We start from the raw sequence: 19,410 nt of genomic DNA, 5'->3' as shown, positions 1-19,410 counted from the left end.
CACCCAGTTACCCATCACATTTAGTGAAGTGGACCCAAGCTTTAGCGTGCGTTATTTCTACCATGCTGCTCTGTTTACAACTCGCTCACAGCGGCCGACGACATAACGCTCTTGTGCATGCGCAGCTGTCTTGGCAAGTTCTCGTTATGAAGGACGGGTACCAAAACGAGGCACCGTTTCAAATGAAGTGAATCGGTGCTCGGTCGGTACCTTAAAAACTACCGAATTCGGTACCCATTCCTACTCAAGGGCGATTAAGAACAAAACGGGGACACTTCCCAACACCTGATTATCCATTTCACACATGGACTTTATTGAACTATCACAGATGCAAGAAACAAAATATTGTTTAGTGGTAATAGATGCTTTATCCAGGTGGCCAGAAATATATATCCCACAAAGAAAAATTACGCTTTAACAGTGGCAAAGGTGTTGTGCAATCATGTTTTTCCAACTTACAGAATTCCATTGGTTATTAGATCAGATAATGGGACACATTTTGTGAATGAGGAATTGACCAGGTGCTCTGAAACCTTAGGGTTTGAGCTGAAACATCATTGTTCTTATCACCCCTCTTCAGCCGGCTTGGTTGAACGTACAAACGGAACGATTAAAAATAGATTGGCTAAAACAGTGGCTGAGACAGGCCGTCCATGGCCAGAGTGTGTATCACTAGTAAAACTGTGGATGAGGGTAACAGCTCCCTCTGGTGGACCAACACTATTTGAAGTGGTTTATGGAAGATTTCCTGTTCCCCATATCATGAATCCTGTGGTACTTTAGCAGATTGGATGGTTAAATTGTTTACTGATAAACAAGTCAAAATAAACAATGATCTCCCAGAACCCTCGTGTGCTTTATCGCCCTCACAGGTCGTGAAATCAGGAAATTGGGTTCTGATTAAGGTGCTGAAACGAGACAACTGGCGCTGCCTGAAGTGGGAAGGCCCGTTTCAAGTTCTCCTTACCACCCCACTGCTGTAAAGATTGCCGAGAGGCCATCTTGGATTCATCTATCCCACTGCAAGCTCATCATCGACTAACTGCTATTAGAGCACAACGAAGTCCGGCTTCAATGGCGTGATGGTAACAATAGGTACTCATGTCTCAACCCTGGTGAAGATAAAGATCTGCTCCAAGCTTGATGGTTACACCATATTGTTGATTTTGGTATTCACGTTCATGGCCCTGCATTTAAATCAATCAATCAATCAATCAATCAACTTTATTTATATACACCACTTAATCCTGTAATACACGCAACTCAAAGTGTTAACAAATTAAAAAGGCCCCACATTCCCTCCCATCCCCAGAATTTTAAAAACAGCCTGAAAATAAAAACCCATCACAACACTCCTCAATCCCACTCACACACACACACTTGTGTGGATGCTCGTATGTCCCTTTAAATGTGTCTTTTGGCGAAATCTTTGTCCACAGAGCTCACGGACAAAAGGCTTCTATCCTGTGTGAACTCTCATGTCTTTGTTTAAACTTGCCTTTTGGATACATCTGTATCCACAGAGCTCACAAACAAAAGGCTTCTCTCCTGTGTGAACTCTCATGTGTGTGTTTAAATTTGCCTTCAGGGTACATCTGTATCCACAGAGCTCACAGACAAAAGGCTTCTCTCCTGTGTGAACTCTCATGTGTTTGTTTAAACTTTCCTTTAGGGTACATCTGTATCCACAGAGCTCACAGACAAAAGGCTTCACTCTTGTGTGAACTCTCATGTGTGTGTTTAAATTTGTCTTTTGGGTACATCTGTATCCACAGAGCTCACAGGCAAAAGGCTTCTCTCCTGTGTGAACTCTCATGTGTGTGTTTAAATTTGCCTTCAGGGTACATCTGTATCCACAGAGCTCACAGACAAAAGGCTTCTCTCCTGTGTGAACTCTCATGTGTTTGTTTAAACTTTCCTTTAGGGTACATCTGTATCCACAGAGCTCACAGACAAAAGGCTTCACTCTTGTGTGAACTCTCATGTGTGTGTTTAAATTTGTCTTTTGGGTACATCTGTATCCACAGAGCTCACAGGCAAAAGGCTTCTCTCCTGTGTGAACTCTCATGTGTGTGTTTAAACTTGCCTTTTGGGTACATCTGTATCCACAGAGCTCACAGGCAAAAGGCTTCTCTCCTGTGTGGACTTTCATGTGTGTGTTTAAACTTGTCTTTTGGGTACATCTGTATCCACAGAGCTCACAGGCAAAAGGCTTCTCTCCTGTGTGAACTCTCATGTGTCTGTTTAAATGTGCCTTCAGGGTACATCTGTATCCACAGAGCTCACAGGCAAAAGGCTTCTCTCCTGTGTGAACTCTCATGTGTCTGTTTAAACTTGCCTTTTGGGTACATCTGTATCCACAGAGCTCACAGGCAAAAGGCTTCTCTCCTGTGTGGACTTTCATGTGTGTGTTTAAACTTGCCTTTTGGGTACATCTGTATCCACAGAGCTCACAGGCAAAAGGCTTCTCTCCTGTGTGAACTCTCATGTGTGTGTTTAAATGTGCCTTTCGGGTACATCTGTATCCACAGAGCTCACAGGCAAAAGGCTTCTCTCCTGTGTGAACTTTCATGTGTGTGTTTAAATTTTCCTTTTGGGTACATCTGTATCCACAGAGCTCACAGGCAAAAGGCTTCTCTCCTGTGTGAACTCTCATGTGTGTGTTTAAATGTGCCTTTTGGGTACATCTGTATCCACAGAGCTCACAGGCAAAAGGCTTCTCTCCTGTGTGAACTCTCATGTGTTTGTTTAAACTTGCCTTTAGGGTACATCTGTATCCACAGAGCTCACAGGCAAAAGGCTTCTGTCCGGTGTGGCCTTTCATATGATGGGTTAAATTGGACTTATGGCTAAATATTTTTGGTTGTTTCTGGACTTTTCTGCATGAGCCTCCATGTTGCTTCTCTTTCACACATTTTGTATTATCCGAACACTCTGAAGACTTTACTGCTGAATGACTTGTCACTCTCACATGTTTCTGAAGAGACCACTTGTGGAGGAACCGTATACCACACACAGGGCAGCTAAATGATTTGACTGTCTTAATATCTGACTTCGAAGACTTGTTCTCATTACAGCCATGGTCTCCGTTTCCAGGTTCTGGCCCAGAGTCTGAACGCTCAGAGTCTAGATTCACATCATCTTCATCTTCTCCACCAACTTCAATCTCTGAAGAATCAGACGTCTTTTCATTAGGGTCCAGATCTAGGTTCTTGCTAGTTTCTGCTCCTCCACCAACTTTTGCTGTCATCTGCCCAGCCAAGCTGCTGGTTGGGACACCTCCGTCTTTCATTTGATGGTTGTGGAAATGTAAGAGCAGAGGTTTCTTATCCGTCTCTTCTCTCTTCCTTGAAACTGCAGTGAACCAAGCAGAAATATATAACATAAAAATATTCAGTAAAAAGAGAAGACAAAATACCTAGGGGTGTTTTTGCAATCAGTAGTATACATAACCAATGTTGGTAAACACATTACTATTTATGGTAATGCATTACTTTTACAAATAACTATGAATCTAATGAGTTGCTTTTAAGCCCAGACATCACTATGCAATTGGTAGAAGGAAAAAAAATGCGAACTGCAAATTCTGATTAACGCTTCTCAGAGCCAGTCAAACCAGCCGTCCGTCGCTGCTACTGTGGAGCCTAGAGATAAAATTATGTTTATTAATTCTTGATCATGGACTCAATCAAATGAATGTAATACGTATTTCTCTATTCCTCTCTGCATGCCCACTAGTTCAGAACTCATTCAGACACACCCACACAAGCCACTCACACACAAACACACACTCTCTCTCTCTCTCTCTCTCTCTCACCCCCCCTCTCTTCCCCCACCCCCCCCTCGTGCATCTTGCCACAGTTATAACTGTTTGACTTGTTGATCATTGTCTCCTCTCTCCGACTACAGGAAATGGGTTATTGATAAACATATTGATAAAATCCATGACAGACCCTGACAGCAGCATCGCGTCAGCCCCTCCCTTCCTTTCCCTAACACTGAAGGCGCGCAGCGGCAAAAATGTAAACATATCTGCTGAACCTTTGTGAGAGTGCTGTACACGGCGCAGAGGAAGCTCGTTAAAATGTGTCAAAACTGTAACTGTATTTTTCATTGAAGCACGAAAAAGACAGTGTTGCTCAGTGCAACACTTGTCATGGAGAAGTTTCCCGTTGTGGGACAGACCCAGGGAAATTTAATACATCGAACCTCATTGCGCATTTGAAGAAGCATCACACAAAGCTGCATGAGGATTTTCACAAGACCACGGAGGCGAAGAAACAATTCCCTGGCGTTAAACAACAAACGCTGCCTGAAACCTTTGTAAAGCATGAGAATCTCCCGAGAGATACCAAAAAGGCATTAACCCTAACAGAGAAGATATGCCAGTTTATTGTGCTTGATGACTAGCCCGTTGGTGGTGAGTAATGTCGGGTTTAGATGCTTAATTGAACACCTCGAGCCTCGCTACGTTATGCCCCCAGCCGCCACTCCATTGTCAACAAGACCATACCCCAGATTCATAAACAAGTTAAAACGTGTATTGCTACACATCTGGATAAAGCAAGTGCTGTTAGCTTCACTTACTTTTGGCAGACTGTGAAATTGAAACGTTGGACACAGAACTTGTAGCAGTTACAGTTTTTTTCGATTGCTAAAATTCAAAAAGCAAAAATGAGGCACAATTTTCACAACCTCTACTTCTGTTCCCAATTGCTTGACTCAATTTATCACTACTTAAGATTTCCTTATCATATTAGAACTCTGATTTTCCTCCTTTACACTCTGATTTCATTTTCACATTACCTTGCTGTCAAAACACAACACACAATTTTCAGGTTTACACACTTTCCACATAAATTCTCAAAGATTCAATCAACAACACACAAATATTCAAATCTCCAAACTTTCGGGTCTGGCGAGCAATTTGCAATCAGGGACTGCAGCATAAAAGTAAGTTTCCACAAGGCTACCCAGGTGTATGAGTGGTTTCAGGACCACCCACGGTATTCTATTTTATAACATCCACCTTATTCCCCCTTCCTCAATCCTACTGAGGAGTTGTTCTCAGCCTGGAGGTGGAAGGTGTTCGAAAGGAATCCACAGAGCAAGGTCCCACTGCTTCAAGCCATGGAGGAGCCTTGTAGAGATGTGGCCTTTGAGGCTTGTCAGGGCTTCATGAGGCACTCGGGGCGGTACTTCCAGAGCTGTTTGGACCAGTAGGACATCGCCTGTGATGTTGATGAGGCCCTCTGGCCAGACAGAGACCGGCGGCATGATGCCCCATGATTATGCTTGGGGGAAAGGGGGTGGGGGGGTGGGGGGGGGGGGGGTTAACTGTAAAAATAAAATGTTTTGTCTCAAAATTTGTGTGTGTGTGTGTGTGTGTGGGGGGGGGGGGGTTAACTGTAAAAATTAATGTTTTGTCTCAAAATTTTTGTGATGTCTAATGCTTCTCTCAGAGAAAAGTGGGCACTGTCATACATTCAGTGTGTAATTCCTTGTGTTGCCTTTCGACAATTGTGTTTTCAGTTTTGCTCTTCAGTGTTCTTTCCATTCTTGGTAGTGTTCACCCAAAGGCTACTTGTGTTTAAGCAATGAATGGTATGTGTGTGTCATGTGAAAATGTGGCTGTGTTTACCAAATGAAAACACGTGTGTCACGGTCTGAGGTGTATTCCTGCTGTCACTCCCTTTCTCTTGAGTTTTCCCTCTGCAGGTGGGCGTGTCTGGAGGTTAACCAAGCTGCAGCAGATCTGCTCATCAGCCAGCCAGGGGTATTTAAGCAGCTGAGAGACTCCTACACTTCGCTGGATGATTACTCTACCTGGGTACCTTCTAAGCCACCTCGTCACCGTATTTTCGAGCTCTTAGGACCTTTTGAGATTTTAGATGTGTATTGGATTTTGGATTTAGCATTTTACCCTTCCTGCTCTCGTTCACCAGATCAAACCTCCACCTTCATCCCCGACTGGCTATTCTCTAGAACTCCAACCTGCTTGTCTCTCAGCTTCTCCCTGGCCAGAACCACCTCCAGCTGCCCACCTAAGCTCCCTGGATCTCAGCAAACTCAGCTCCCTCCACGTCTCCCCTTCTGGATCTCAGTCTCAGGAATCCCCTCTCAGCCCAGACCGGACCACTCCTCCCTCAAGCTACTTTCCCCCCTCTACAGACTGTAAGTCCCCCGCACAATTCAGATTCCTTGTTTTCCCCCTCGAGTTGGATCTAACTCCCATCTGTCCACAGATTTCCTGCACCGGCTCCCTTTATGAAAGAACTCAGCTACGTTCAAGCTGCCGGAGTTTGCGCAGCGTGCGCGCCTATTGAATCTGTGTGTGTGCGCGCGCGCGCGGCACAGCTCCATGAGCCGCTCAAGTCACCGCGTCTTGTTATTGGCGCTATTTAAACCAATGTTGTAAAATTACTTCTGCCAAGCCCAGATGTGCTCACTTGTGCACCCGTGAGCCGTGGTTCCGCTGGAATGCGTCTGACCTCTGACAGACGCACTCTGAACTTCAGATCTTCAGCTCGCTGTTAATAGCCTGAATGGGAATCATTTCTTGATTTATTTAGTTACATCCACAATGTTCTGTGTGTGAGGTTTACAATGTCAGAACACCTGCATGAGACAGGGTGTTAATTCCAATCTGCCAGAATGATTCACCACCTTCAGATTCCTCCAACACCGTTAAAAAAGATCAAATGCGGAACATATCGGCGTGCGCAGGCCAGAGTGCTGAAGCTCGGCGCACTGTTATTATGAGGCTAGGGCACATGTGGAGGACACACGCGCAACAATATACTTGTTTTCAATTACATTTATTGTGCCCATTTACTTTTTCTTAGGCCCACCCACAAATGAGTTTCTGGCTACGCTAATGGTGACATATGACAGACTTCTCTGAGCTCCGCAGCCATTACACTTTTCACCTCACGCACCCCCCTTATTAAAAAATTAAAGTGATGGGGGAAAAGGTTGATCATATTTTTTTTAACCCTGTCTGTTTAACTTGATGGCTGAAATATATATATATATATATATATGTATATATATATAGCCATGCCCTGATGTGGGGGCTGGGGGGGTGCGTCGACATGGTCGGGACATAGAAGGGGGTGCGCGGCTAAATAAGTTTGGGAACCACTGCTTTAGGAGGCATCCTAAAGAAAGTGGTCGGACCTTTGAAATCTTTTTTCCTCAAAATGTTGCTTGCTTTAATGTCTTTTTAAAAGTAACCAGACTACACCTCTACATGTACAACACATGTTTTAAAGAATATAGATTAATAATTCTTATGTGGGCTTATTAGTATTTGTTTATTTCAAACCATTTTGTTTGAGGTCGTTCACGCAAGACATACATCCAAATTAGATTTTTGCCTTTACCTTCTTCAGTGCCTCTGCCAACCAGCCCCGCTTCAGCAGAGGGAGCCGGTACTGGTGCAGGCTCACTAGCCTTGCTCTGCAACGAAAAATATAACAGTTTAATCAATATGGGTGGGACAAACTACCAGACATGAAAATGTGTCAATAGTGAAAAAGGTGAGAAAACGAAATCCAACAGCAAGTTTCTATTCCAAAGTTTGAGCTCACTTTAGATTAGTTGTTTGGATTAGTGACGGTAAAAATTGATTCATCAGGGTTTCCCCCAGTGCTTTATATGCCTGGCAGATCGCTAGGCTTTGCTTGGCCACCCGCCAGGATAAGAGTCATGCCCCGCCCCCCTCCCCGACCCTACTGTGTCCGCTGACACGAATGGCGCAACGAAACTAGAGCCCTCCATCAGCTGATACTGTGAGAAACAGCAGCGGAAAGTGTGGCTTATAAAATTTTCTGGGGAAAACCCTGTTCAATTTATTAAATTGAGTTTGAGTCACTCACCAACATTATTCAAGTTTTTTTTATTCATTTGAGTCTTAGTCAGTGCAAAATAAAATAAAATCACTCAAACCTAATTTGCTCCTCTTTCCTTGTACATCGTACCACTGAGTGATAAAAAAATAAATCAATTTTACATACAGAAATTATTTTTTATTTTTAAATAGTGGTGGAACTGAGTATTTTTTTAGACTGCTTGTTAGGACAACTAAAACAGACAACATAAATTATAACAAAAGAACCGAGAGGGCATGTATTTAAAAAATAAAAATAAATAAAGATCAGTGAAAGGCAAACACGGAGGTCACTAGGGCTGGGGGTAAACGATTCTTTTTCTTTTTTTTTTTTCCAAAATATGTTTATGATTTTCAGATTAAAACAGAACAAAAAACATCAACACCCCCCCCCCCCCCCCCCCCACACACACACACACACACACATCGGCGACAAAGCTGACAGTTGTGACTCTTCATTTAAAGCTATATGTGTTTGGTGCCAGATTGAAATCGTATTTCTAACCATAGGGTTTTTTGTATTTTTCAGTATTCTTTTAGCTGTATCTGAATAAACATAAGATTGTAATGGCAGTCCTATATTGTTATTCCAGGGTATCTGCAGGTTTAAGGGAGCCAAATTTAAGACTTTTTAAGACCTTTTTTAAGGCCACTTTGACCAAATTTAAGCTATTTAAAAAATTAAATTTAAGCTATAATTTCCAGCTATTGCCTGGAACTGGTGCTAACCACATCGCGAACGTGGGATTAGCCATCCAGTTACCATTAAAATTCCCCATGGCGCAAACTCCAACTAGCTTAACCAGCTAATGTGCTCATCTAAAAATAGCCCCCTTTCACAACCAGCTGAATGTGTACGGTTCCGCTTACGCCAACATCATACACAAAAAATGCTGAACACTAACTAGAAATTCACGAAATTTTTATAGAAATAAAAGAATCTTGTTTAGTGGGCCTTTGGTAATTTAAGACCTTTGGAAACTGTATTTAAGGATTATTTGTCATTTTTAAGGATTTTTAAGGCCTTAAATTTTGAAAAGCAAATTTAAGACGTTTTAAGACTTTTTAAGGACCCGCGGATACCCTGTATTCTCAATTTTAACCCAGGAAGGAGTCTCCCTAGTTGGAAAATAGCAAGTAGCTGCCCTTAACTGGGCTGCCCAATAATACATCTTCATATTGGGCACACCAAGCCCTCCACGCTCATAAGGTAAGTATAGCGGGGAGAGGCGTAGCCTGGGTCGTTTGTTGTTCCAAATAAATCTGGAGAAAAGTTTATTCAGTGATGAAAACATAGAGTCTGGGGTATATAGGGGGATGGACTGAAATAAGTAGAGAAATCTTGGTAGAATTGACATTTTCAACATATTAATGCGACCTATCATAGAAATCGGCATCCCATCCCACCTTACCAATAGCTCTGAAACTTTTTGTATCAAGGGGTCATAATTAATGGGAACAATTTTCTTTATGTCAGGGACAATCTGTATTCCCAAGTAGGTAAAGCCTTCACAGGTACTGGTGAATTGTGTCTGGATATGAGGATTGTTTTCATTTAGAAATAACAGGGAGCTTTTCGTCTGATTAATCTTGTACCCAGAGAAGTACCCAAAATTCTGAAGAACATCGCCCACTGCCGGAACCGACTTCTCTAGGTTAGTTAAAAACAGAATGATGTCATCTGCAAATAATGATACCCGATGTTCGACCTGACCTATTCTTATTCCAGTTAATTCAGAGGAATTGCGTATCGCCATAGCAAGTGGTTCAATGGCCAAAAGAAACAATAACGGACTGAGTGGGCAGCCCTGTCGAGTAGACCTACCAAGTTGTATAGGCCTTGATATCTGATTGTTTGTTACGATTTTGGCTATCGGTTCCGTATATAACAATTGGACCCATTTCAGAAATTCTCCTCCCAAATCGAATCTCTTAAGGGTTTCAAAAAGGTATCTCCACTCTATTCTATCAAACGCCTTTTCAGCGTCTAATGATAAAAAGGCATGGTCAGTAGCAGATTGCTTATCCCACAGTATATTCAGAAGCCGACGAGTATTATAAAAGGCCTGGCGGCCCATAACAAATCCATTTTGATCATCAGAAATTAATTTTGGAATGTATGAATTAATCCTACAAGCTAGGGCCTTACACAATATTTTAGTATCACAGGACATTAGTGATATGGGACGGTATGAGCTCATATCTGTTGGGGCCTTACCAGGTTTTAAAATGACTGAAATAGATGCCTCTCTCAGAGATGGTGGCAAAATGCCTCTTTCATAGGACTCATTAAACATTTCAAGCAGGTGTGGCAATAATTTGTCAGAAATTTTTTATGTATTTCAATTGGGAGTCCGTCCGGACCTGGGGCTTTGCCGCTGTTCATAAGACCCAGTGCTTCTCTGAGTTCCTCTATGCTCAACTTAGCATTAAGGGCCTGTTTGGCTTCTTCGGGAAGGGTCGAAAATTCCAATCGGTCTAAAAACTGGTTTTGTGCATTTTCATTTTCATTCTTAGGGTATTCTGATTTATATAAATTTTCATAATAGTTGGCAAAAGTGTTTTTTATATTTTCCGGATCCGTGATCTCTATTCCATCGTCCAATATAATTGAGTTTATGGTTCTTTCTGATTGTATTTTTTTTAGCCTCCAAGCCAAGAGCTTCCCTGCCTTCTCCCCTTGATCATAATAGGACTGCTTCAACCACATTAGATTTGTAGCTATCTTATTTGTGCTGAGTTCATTATATTCTGACTTTAACAGAAGGAGTTTTTTGTATTTCCAACATCATTGTGGTGATATAAGTGGTCTTGTAAGTCTTTAATTTGTTCTTCAAGTTCCTTTAGTTTGTTCAAATGGATTTTGGATTTGCTCCTAGTATAGCTTATCATTTCTCTCCTTATATAGGCCTTAAAGGCTTCCCATTTTATTGATGCATTTGTTTGGTTCGTATTAAAAGTGAAATAATCATTTATCTTCCCATCTATGAATTTTACGAACTCTGTATATCTCAACCATTTTGCTTGGAAACGAAATGGGAGTGGCTGGAGTAAAAGGTTCGGCAGTAGAAGAGATAAAATGACTGGGGCATGATCGGAAAGTAAAATAGCTTCATACCAGCATTTTTGTATCAGAGACATTAGATTTGTTGAGATCAGGAAAAAATCAATACGTGAATATGTTTTATGGGTGCTAGAGAAACACGAGAACTCAGTTTTATTAGGGTGTAATAGTCTCCACACCTCCATCAAGTTGAGGTCCTTAATAAATTTCCCAACCATTGTTCTAGTTTGTTGGTGAGAGGGAGTAACATGGGTGTTTGATCTATCAACCACAAGGTTAATCACACAGTTGAAATCACCTCCTATTATGTAATGGCCAGTATAGGAGGAAATAGTTAAAAAGAAATGCTGGTAAAAAGTAGGATCATCTCCATTAGGGGCATATAAGCAAACCAGATTTACTAGAGTTGAAACTATAGTGCCATTCAGTATAATAAATCTCCTAGAGGAATCTAATACTTCTCTGTTAACTGAAACGGAATCGACTTATGGACCAGAATTATGACCCCTCTAGAGTGGGAGGAGAATCCAGAGGAGAATACTTGTCCAGGCCATCTGGTTCTTAATCGGTTGATATCTTTCTCCAACAGGTGTGTTTCTTGTAAAAGACATACTGTGGCCCCTAACTGTTTTATTCTGCCTAATACTTGCTTAAGTTTAACCATGTTATTTAAACCGCGCACATTCCACGTAAGTACTTTTATAGCAGATCTACCCATCATGATTAATTTTAGTATGATAGTGCCAAAGGATCGTGGCTGCACCTTTTTGACTTTCGCTTTCATATTGAGTAAAGACTCTTGATTTAAATCATACTGAGTGAAGTTTCTAAAGCAACCCCCCCCCCCCCCCCCCCACGTTTCCCCAAACAAAACGTGGCTCCAAACCCTCTAAACCTAAGACCTTGGGTTACTTAAGACGTTCCATCCCCAGAGGGGGTAGCGTACAACTGCTAATATCAGCTCCGGTGTGCTCGTCTCTACAGTAGACTCCCCCAAGAGTCAGCATCAGCCAGTAGGAGGGGGAAAAAAAAAACAGAGTTCCATATCGCCCCCCACAGGAGATCCCTGATCAGTGCAACAATAATTATGATAGTAATAAAAGACTTAACCATTTGGTATATAATTCAACGGGATATAAGTAAGAGATAACAAAATAGGATTCATAACGTAGAACTCTTATAGAAATAATCAAATAAAATAAAATAGAACCTTACTTGCTTTTAGAACCACCATAACCAATAATATAAAGTTCGGTTCTTGCCTCACTGTGTGATCCACTCCCCTCTCAGAGGGGGAGAGACAGGGATAAGACCAGGCAGTCCCCGAACTCAGTCAGCCCCGTTGTCTGTCGCTGGTTGTCATTTTATTTTTTTTAATGTAGTCCTCAGCCTCTTCTTCCGATTTGAAGATGATGCGCCTAACGATTATTTTTAAAACGATTATTTTATCGAATAGTCGACTATTCTAATGACTATTTAGACCAGGGGTGTCAAACTCATTTTAGCTCAGGGCCACATTGAGGGAAATCTAGTCCCAAGTGGGCCGGACCGGGGAAAAAACAACTTCTGATTGTTTTCTTTGTTTTAATACAATCAATATAAAACAAGGCTGGAGCCTGAGGACAGTGTAGTAGTACGAGTACCACACCTGAAGTGCACTTGAAAATTTGAAAAAAATTAAAAAATCAACAAATAAAAAAAACATTCCTTAGTGATTCAAAGAGCTTACAGATCACATGGCAAGATCAGTTTCACGTAGCACTTAAAGTATATTCGACTCACTTTACTTTACATCTTTTAGCTTTCACCAGCACATCAATATCAGAAGTCACATCCTGAGTGGCGGCCAACTTCAGGATGTGATTCAAGTTCTTGTGTGAGCCTTGAGTGCAGCTTTGTTTTATTTATACTCATTAGAGAAAACTTGCTCACAATGATAAGTTTATTTTCACTCTACACTGTAAAGTATGAAAATAAAGTTTACACAACCATCTCGCGGGCCGGATTTAACCCACTTGCGGGCCGGATCCGGCCCGCGGGCCGCATCTTTGACACCCCTGATTTAGACAATTAATCTAATGATTATTTTTCAATTGCACAGTTAATAAAAACCAAAAAATCTAATAAATTCCTCAAAAAAATTGGTAAGAGAATAAACACTACAGGCCTTCCATTTTGTATAACACTGCTTTTATTGTATTGCGGTTGGTTATGTTCTGGTGACGTGTAGAACTTGGGAGTGCAGCATGGAGACGGTGTTTCCATGCTGCTTTGTTTTGGTCACTTATGTGCGTGAGGTAGGGCTGGGCGATATGGACCAAAACTTATATCTCGATATCTTTAAGCTGAATTCCGATATACGATATATATCTCGATATTTTTCCTCCTGTAAACTGTTGACAAGTTAACTCACTTCAAGCTCTTGAGAAATTATATACATAAATCAGTAGGTTAAATGCATAAAAATGTATTGATTCTGGTCAAACTTTAACCGTAGTGCCTACTCTCTACCAGTCTGAGCTTTAGTAACACAGGTACAGCTGTCTGCTAACACACACACACACACAGACACAGTTGAGAGCCAGAGGAGTATCAAATGTCCCACAGGCACTTTTTAATTATATATTTATAATTAATGTAAAATTATTTAAATTTCATCTAGAGGTGGCCCATATTGTATAGGTCTTGTCCAGAGAAAAAAAATCCATCATGTTAAGCTAAATGTACGATGATGTAATTGCATCTACTGAAGATCACATGGGTCATGCACCATGGAGTTATTAGTTATTAGAAAAACTAGTTATTAACTAGTTGTTAGTTATTAGTTAGCAGTGTTGGCTCATATCAGCGATTATACTGTAATGATTCAGAGTCTCTGGTCGCTCTTTTATGAGTGTTATTTTCGGGCTACTGTCGCCATAACCCACACCTTACAAACTCAACTTTTTCATCAGAATCACTCGTAACGGAGTATTTACTAGCATAGCAAATCAGAGCGGAAAAAAACGGAACCGGAACAACAATTCTCACCCGTTGAGTTCGCCTTTAAAATAAAACGGTGTTGAGGGTCTGACCTCATGAGGAAATTACTATGCAGTGATTTTCTCCAAAATGACTGTGCTTAAATTGCTCTGAAAAGCAAATAATCACATCAGCGCCAAGAAACTTCATTTCCCATGATGCTTTGCACACGGAAGCATTGGGATGATGTCACCGCCTAATACCAGAAACACGTTCTGCGGGAGGCGGGAGCTCATGGACGCTTTCCCGCGAACTCAAGCTATAAATCATTAACGGAACAAAGAAAACTTCGTTCTTTTGCCCAGGATACCTGGCGGTAAGGACACGCTTGTCGAACGCTCCGACTTCCTTGAGCACGCGGAAGCTCTAAGTGCCCAAGTTGAGCCACGCAACCGCTGGAAAACTAAACTACAAGCCATCAGGTCTGTTCAACCGCTCGCTGCTCTAGCTGCTGAAGGGAAGAACACAGAACCGGGCTGGAAAAATCAGCAACTCCGTCAAACTCACGGAGAACGCGAAAACAGCGGAGAAAGCCATCAAGCCGACGGACGACGCCGAGAACTGTGGAGAAACACGGAGAACCGTCAACTCAAAGAGTGAGGGACGCCTCGCTCTTCTGGTGATCAGAAACTCATCTCTTTCTCTCCTTCTTCTTCCGTTTCCTCTATAGTCCAGAATAAGCAATAAAACCGCGCTATTGCTTAAAAAGTAGCTTCGTGTTTTCCTCTTTCGTCCCAAACACGTCCGTCGGGTCATTTTGAAAGAATAATCTGCTTATTTATCATTGTTTGAATATCTTTAAATGTTTCCTACTATGGCCAAGTGGTGAAACTAAAAGATATTAACTTGTGATTAATCTTTTGTGTTGTTTCATGATCCTTTGAAATGTTTTGAGTGATTTAAGGTTAAGTTACTACTGATTCTAAGTGCCTTGGAAGTTAAAGTGCAAGTTGCCACCCACACTTTAGCCAGACAAAGGGGTCAGCCATCTTGTATTCAAGACTCCATTTTGAATCCATACACACGCACACACACACTACTCCTTTGTGAGAACAAAGGACCCCATTCATACATCCTCCATCACACGCAAACACATCTATCTTCAATTATATCACATGGTTGTTATTCATTTGTTCCATTGTTTATTCATTTAACAAATTGTTTAATTAAATGTTATAAAATTCAGATTTTTGTGTCCAGTAGCTTTGTTGTGTCGAAGAGAAGTCTCTGCTCCAAGGATTATACGAACTTCAAGAAAGACTGATAAGGTTTTGGATTCATTTCCCTTTCTAATTAAAGGGTGGTGCCCCGGAGATGTCTAAGAATATCTTAATTAATTAATAAATCAGTAAATATTCTCGTATTTACAGAATTTATTGAAGAATCCAAAAGTAAGTTGAAGCTTACTAATTGTTCGCTCCTAATAACCCCAACAACGGTAACCCTATAGTTTACTATTCAAACCTTTAAATATGTTTCAGGTCATTTGGCCACTCCGGCTTTCCATAGCCGTTTCCTCATTACACAGGGGAGGGAGGGGTTTGGCTCGTTTCTCCGCACAAGCAGGATGGAAAACAGAACTCCGTTGGCATTGAACGTCCCCAAGTAATTAAAAACCAGGAGGCCAAATGCAAAGTTCAGAGCAGCACATTTACCCAGAGGCTCTCAGACTGAGCAAACTTGTGAGAATACACGTAATAGCCGCTTAGAGACGGAGCAACATGTCACTAGCATAGCGGCTAATCGCTAGCATTGCAGTTTGGCCAGTTATATCGATATAAAGATATAAAGTCATCTTATATCTTGTTTAAAAATTATAATGATATTTAAAGAATATAGATATATCGCCCAGCCCTAGCGTGAGGCGATTGGTGTTACAACTAGTGATGAGCCGGATACTCGTTTCAGATAAAGCATTTTTGATGAGTACGAGCATGACACGAGTAAAACTCGTAAATATCTGTAATCGTGCTGAAGGAAAATCCTCATTGGGTAACTGACTGTCTTCACGCTCTGTGATTGGCCAGTCACATAAAGCGCCTGCCCCTCCCTACACACAAAACTCTCTAGCCGGCCGGAAGCGCAGTCCGTCCGGCTCATCTACGTACACACAGACAGAAACAGATCTCGCTGTGATTGCTTCACTGTTGCTCACGTTTCTTCAGTTTTCCCTAGGTTTTCTTCAGCTCACCTCTTTTTCGGTTGAATATTCAAAGTTACTTTTTTCGTAACTTACCTGGTGCATTTGACAAGACAGAGCTGACGTGCTGCATCAGTCACCTCTGCTCCGGTCGGGGTATTTTTTTTACTCCCTCTCTCTCCCTCTCACCCTCTCTTATCTCTCTCAGACACACAATCCACATTGTTTTGTTTAACTTTGTGTGGGGCAACATGCCAAGAACGTTAAGAAAAAAATCAGTTTAATCAAATTAAAATTTAAAAATATATATAAAGTTGTGTCTGGTTCAAGCATTTCATATTTTCTAGTTCCTACTGCATGAGTTCAGATTTATTAATCCATGCACTTAAATATTAATGTTCTGATTTTGTTGAAACACTTGTTCTGAAATAGTTCCTTCACTATTGTGATCAAAAATATTTAATCTCAATTCTGAGGTTGCTCTGTAAATAGTTTTCAAATAAACAATACACAAAGCAACTTCTGATCAATCCATATCAATTTCAGACTTAAAATAATATATTGATGTAAACCAAACCCACTTCCGGTTAAATCACGCCCACTTCCGGGTTATGCCACGCCCATTCCGAGTACAGATACAGATAATTTAGTTGGTTGAACAGACACAGATACAGATAGTGGTGTACTCGCTCATCCCTAGTTACAACCCTTCCTGGCGAGTTTGGCTCGTGTGCAAAAAGGAAGGGACATTAACACGGGATTTAAAAGTTAAAATGATGATCAGGTTTATTTACAACTACAAAAAAACCAAATCTTTCCATCCAGAGGTGGGAATAATAATAATTCTGTCTGTGGGGAATTAAAACAAAAGTACAAATAACTAGGGATGTCCCACTGGGATCTCCAAAGGTCCAAACTCTAAACTGGGTGGTTAAACCAAACTCAAGGTGATATTTTTAACTAAACCGAAAACCCACAACACTCTAAATGTAATAAAAGGGAGATCTACACCATAAAAAAGATTAACTCTAAACCAAAACGTAACAGCTTGTCCAAACGCAAGAAGCCGTTAGCAAAAATGATAACAGTATCTTTACCAACGTTAAGTTCAAGTTACCAAGTTTAAATAAACAAACACCACCCAGCAAACAGATCAGCATGGAGGAGAGACTGCTACCACAAATACAGCTTTCCTAATGTCTGAAAGAAGCTTCTTTATGAAAACGCTCCCAGTGATTTTCCACATCTGCGATAAGAGACTGAGCAGCGTATCAGACCCCGGAAGTTGTTGTCCGTTGCCGGGAGACGAAGACGGGCAAAACAGGAAAGGATTCTAGTAGCGGACGGACGTTGTTCCGGGTCTTCGGTATTTGGCGGAGATGTTAGTGAAGGCGGAGAAGAGGGCGAACTAGAGGAAAAACTGGCAGATTCCACCTCTATTTACAAACTCCTGGGGATGTAACAAGTGGGTGTGGTGCGTCGACTACCAGATCTGACGTCGACAAATTTTTAGAATCGAGCCGTCGACGTCATCGAGGCTTCACTACAGCCCTAGAAGTCATGGAATAAAAGGAGCATCAAAACTTAAACAAATATTTGTAAACAGTAGGGCTTGGCAATAAATCGAAAATATATTGTGTTGGGGTTATTGGGAGCGAACAATTTGTAAGCTTTAACTTACTTTTGGATTCTTCAATAAATTCTGTAAATATGTAAATATTTACTGATTTATTAATTAATTAAGATATTCTTAGATATACGGGGCACCATTTCCCCTTTAACCGGGGAAAAATTGAATCCAAAACTCTTATCAGTCTTTGAGTGAAGTTCGTAGAATCCTTGGAGCAGAGACTTCTCTTCGACACAACAAAGCTACTGGAGACGAAAATCTGAATTTTATAACGTTTAATTAACAATTTGTCAAATGAATAAACAGTGACATAAATGAATAATAACCATGTGATATAATAAAAGGATGTATATTCAAAATAATGTTCAAGGTGTTTTGTGTGTATGTATGTATGAATGGGGTCCTTTGTTCTCACAAAAGAGTAGTGTGTGTGTGTGTGTATGGATTCAAAATGGAGTCTTGAATACAAGATGGCTGACCCCCTTTGTCTGGCTAAAGTGTGGGTGGCAACTTGCACTTTAACTTCCAAAGCACTTAGAATCAGTAGTAACTTAACCTTAAATCACTCAAAACATTTCAAAGGATCATGAAACAACACAAAAGATTAATCACGAATCATATCTTTTAGTTTAACCACGTGGCCAAGCAGAAAACATCTAAAGATACCAAACAATGATTAATAAGCAGTTTATTCTTTCAAAATGACCCGACGGACGAATTGGGACGAAAGAGGAAAACACGAAGCTACTTTTTAAGCAATAGCGCGGTTTTATTGCTTATCTTGGACTATGGAGGAAACGGAAGAAGGAAAGGAGAGAGAAAAATAAGTTTCTGATCACCAAACAGCAAAGCGTCCCCCGCAGTTTGGCGTTCTCCATCGGTTTGATGGCTTTCTCCGCTGTTTTCGCGTTCTCCGTGAGTGTTTCTCCACGAGCTGGACACAAAGAAAACGAAGTTTCTTTTGGGCTGAGTTTGACACTTACAGCGTCTCTGAGAGCTGGATGGAGTTGTTGCTTTCATCCGCTGATTCTGTGTCCTCAAACATCAGCTGGAGGGGAGCAGAAACGAGCAGATCAGCGGTCCCGTGGGCTCAACTTGGCTCTTAGAGCTTCCGCGTGCTCAAAGAAGTCGGAGCGTTCGACAAGCGTGTCCTTACCGCCAGGTATCCTGGGCAAAAGAACGAGGTTTCTTTGTCTTTGCTGAAGATTTATGGTCTTCGTTCGCGGGAAAGCTCCATGGCCTCCCGCACATGCGCAGAACGTGTTTCTGGTATTAGGCGGTGACACCATCACAATGCTTCCGTGTGAAAAGCATCATGGGAAATGAAGTTTCTTGGCGCTGATGTGATTATTTGCTTTTCAGAGCAATTTAAGCACAGTCATTTTGGAGAAAATCACTGCATAGTAATTTCCTCATGAGGTCAGACCCTCAACATTCCCCCTTTTGGTTTCGGGGATCGCGCCCGAAGCTCGATCGTCGGAAGCACAGATGGGTTTGTTCCTCATGAACGTAGGTCGACTTGATTGTCGGAAGCACAGGTGGGTTTGTCCCTTAGGACGTTGGTCTCCTTGGACGCATTTGTCTTTGGTCTTTGTCTTGGATCCTGGCGCCTTTGGTCTTTGTCTTTGTCTTGGATCCTGGTCAGGCACAAAACAAAAGAGGAT

General features: G+C 41.5%; 2 protein-coding genes across 6 annotated transcripts in view; one reads left to right on the top strand and one right to left on the bottom strand.

The window, feature by feature from the left end:
- Positions 1-289: 289 nt before the first annotated feature.
- The window catches only part of LOC139063599 (zinc finger protein 585A-like), a 70,826-nt gene continuing 51,705 nt past the window's right edge, over positions 290-19,410 (bottom strand). For all 3 annotated transcript variants that reach the window (XM_070545952.1, XM_070545951.1, XM_070545953.1), the window contains 2 exons: positions 7,386-7,461; positions 290-3,354 (listed from right to left, as the gene is read on the bottom strand). In XM_070545952.1, the coding sequence (XP_070402053.1) occupies positions 1,460-3,354; positions 7,386-7,461 (1,971 nt within the window). In that variant the 3' untranslated portion in view covers positions 290-1,459. The remainder of the gene's footprint in view (positions 3,355-7,385; positions 7,462-19,410) is intronic.
- Positions 5,396-7,954, top strand: LOC139063622 (uncharacterized). 3 transcript variants are annotated; one of them, XM_070546016.1, is made up of 3 exons: positions 5,396-5,830; positions 5,946-6,174; positions 6,246-7,954. In XM_070546016.1, the coding sequence occupies exons 1-3, from the start codon at positions 5,645-5,647 to the stop codon at positions 6,269-6,271; spliced, it is 441 nt and encodes a 146-aa protein (XP_070402117.1). In that variant the 5' UTR covers positions 5,396-5,644; the 3' UTR covers positions 6,272-7,954. The 3 variants fall into 3 exon arrangements, with proteins under 3 accessions (XP_070402117.1, XP_070402116.1, XP_070402115.1); XM_070546015.1 differs by having other exon boundaries at positions 5,946-7,954; XM_070546014.1 differs by having other exon boundaries at positions 5,396-6,174.

This window comes from Nothobranchius furzeri, chromosome 17 (genome assembly GCF_043380555.1).
Source record: "Nothobranchius furzeri strain GRZ-AD chromosome 17, NfurGRZ-RIMD1, whole genome shotgun sequence".
Classification (NCBI taxonomy): Eukaryota; Metazoa; Chordata; class Actinopteri; order Cyprinodontiformes; family Nothobranchiidae; genus Nothobranchius; species Nothobranchius furzeri.
Note: the sequence above shows the minus strand (reverse complement) of the source record. Positions and strands in the feature narration are given on the sequence as shown.

What these genes read in the sequence shown, in the direction of transcription:
- LOC139063622 (XM_070546014.1), top strand. Translation starts at nt 5,645, where the DNA reads ATGAAAACACGTGTGTCACGGTCTGAGGTGTATTCCTGCTGTCACTCC. An exon ending in CTTTCCCCCCTCTACAGACT is followed by an intron (nt 6,175 to 6,245) that starts GTAAGTCCCCCG and finishes ATCTGTCCACAG; the next exon opens with ATTTCCTGCACCGGCTCCCT.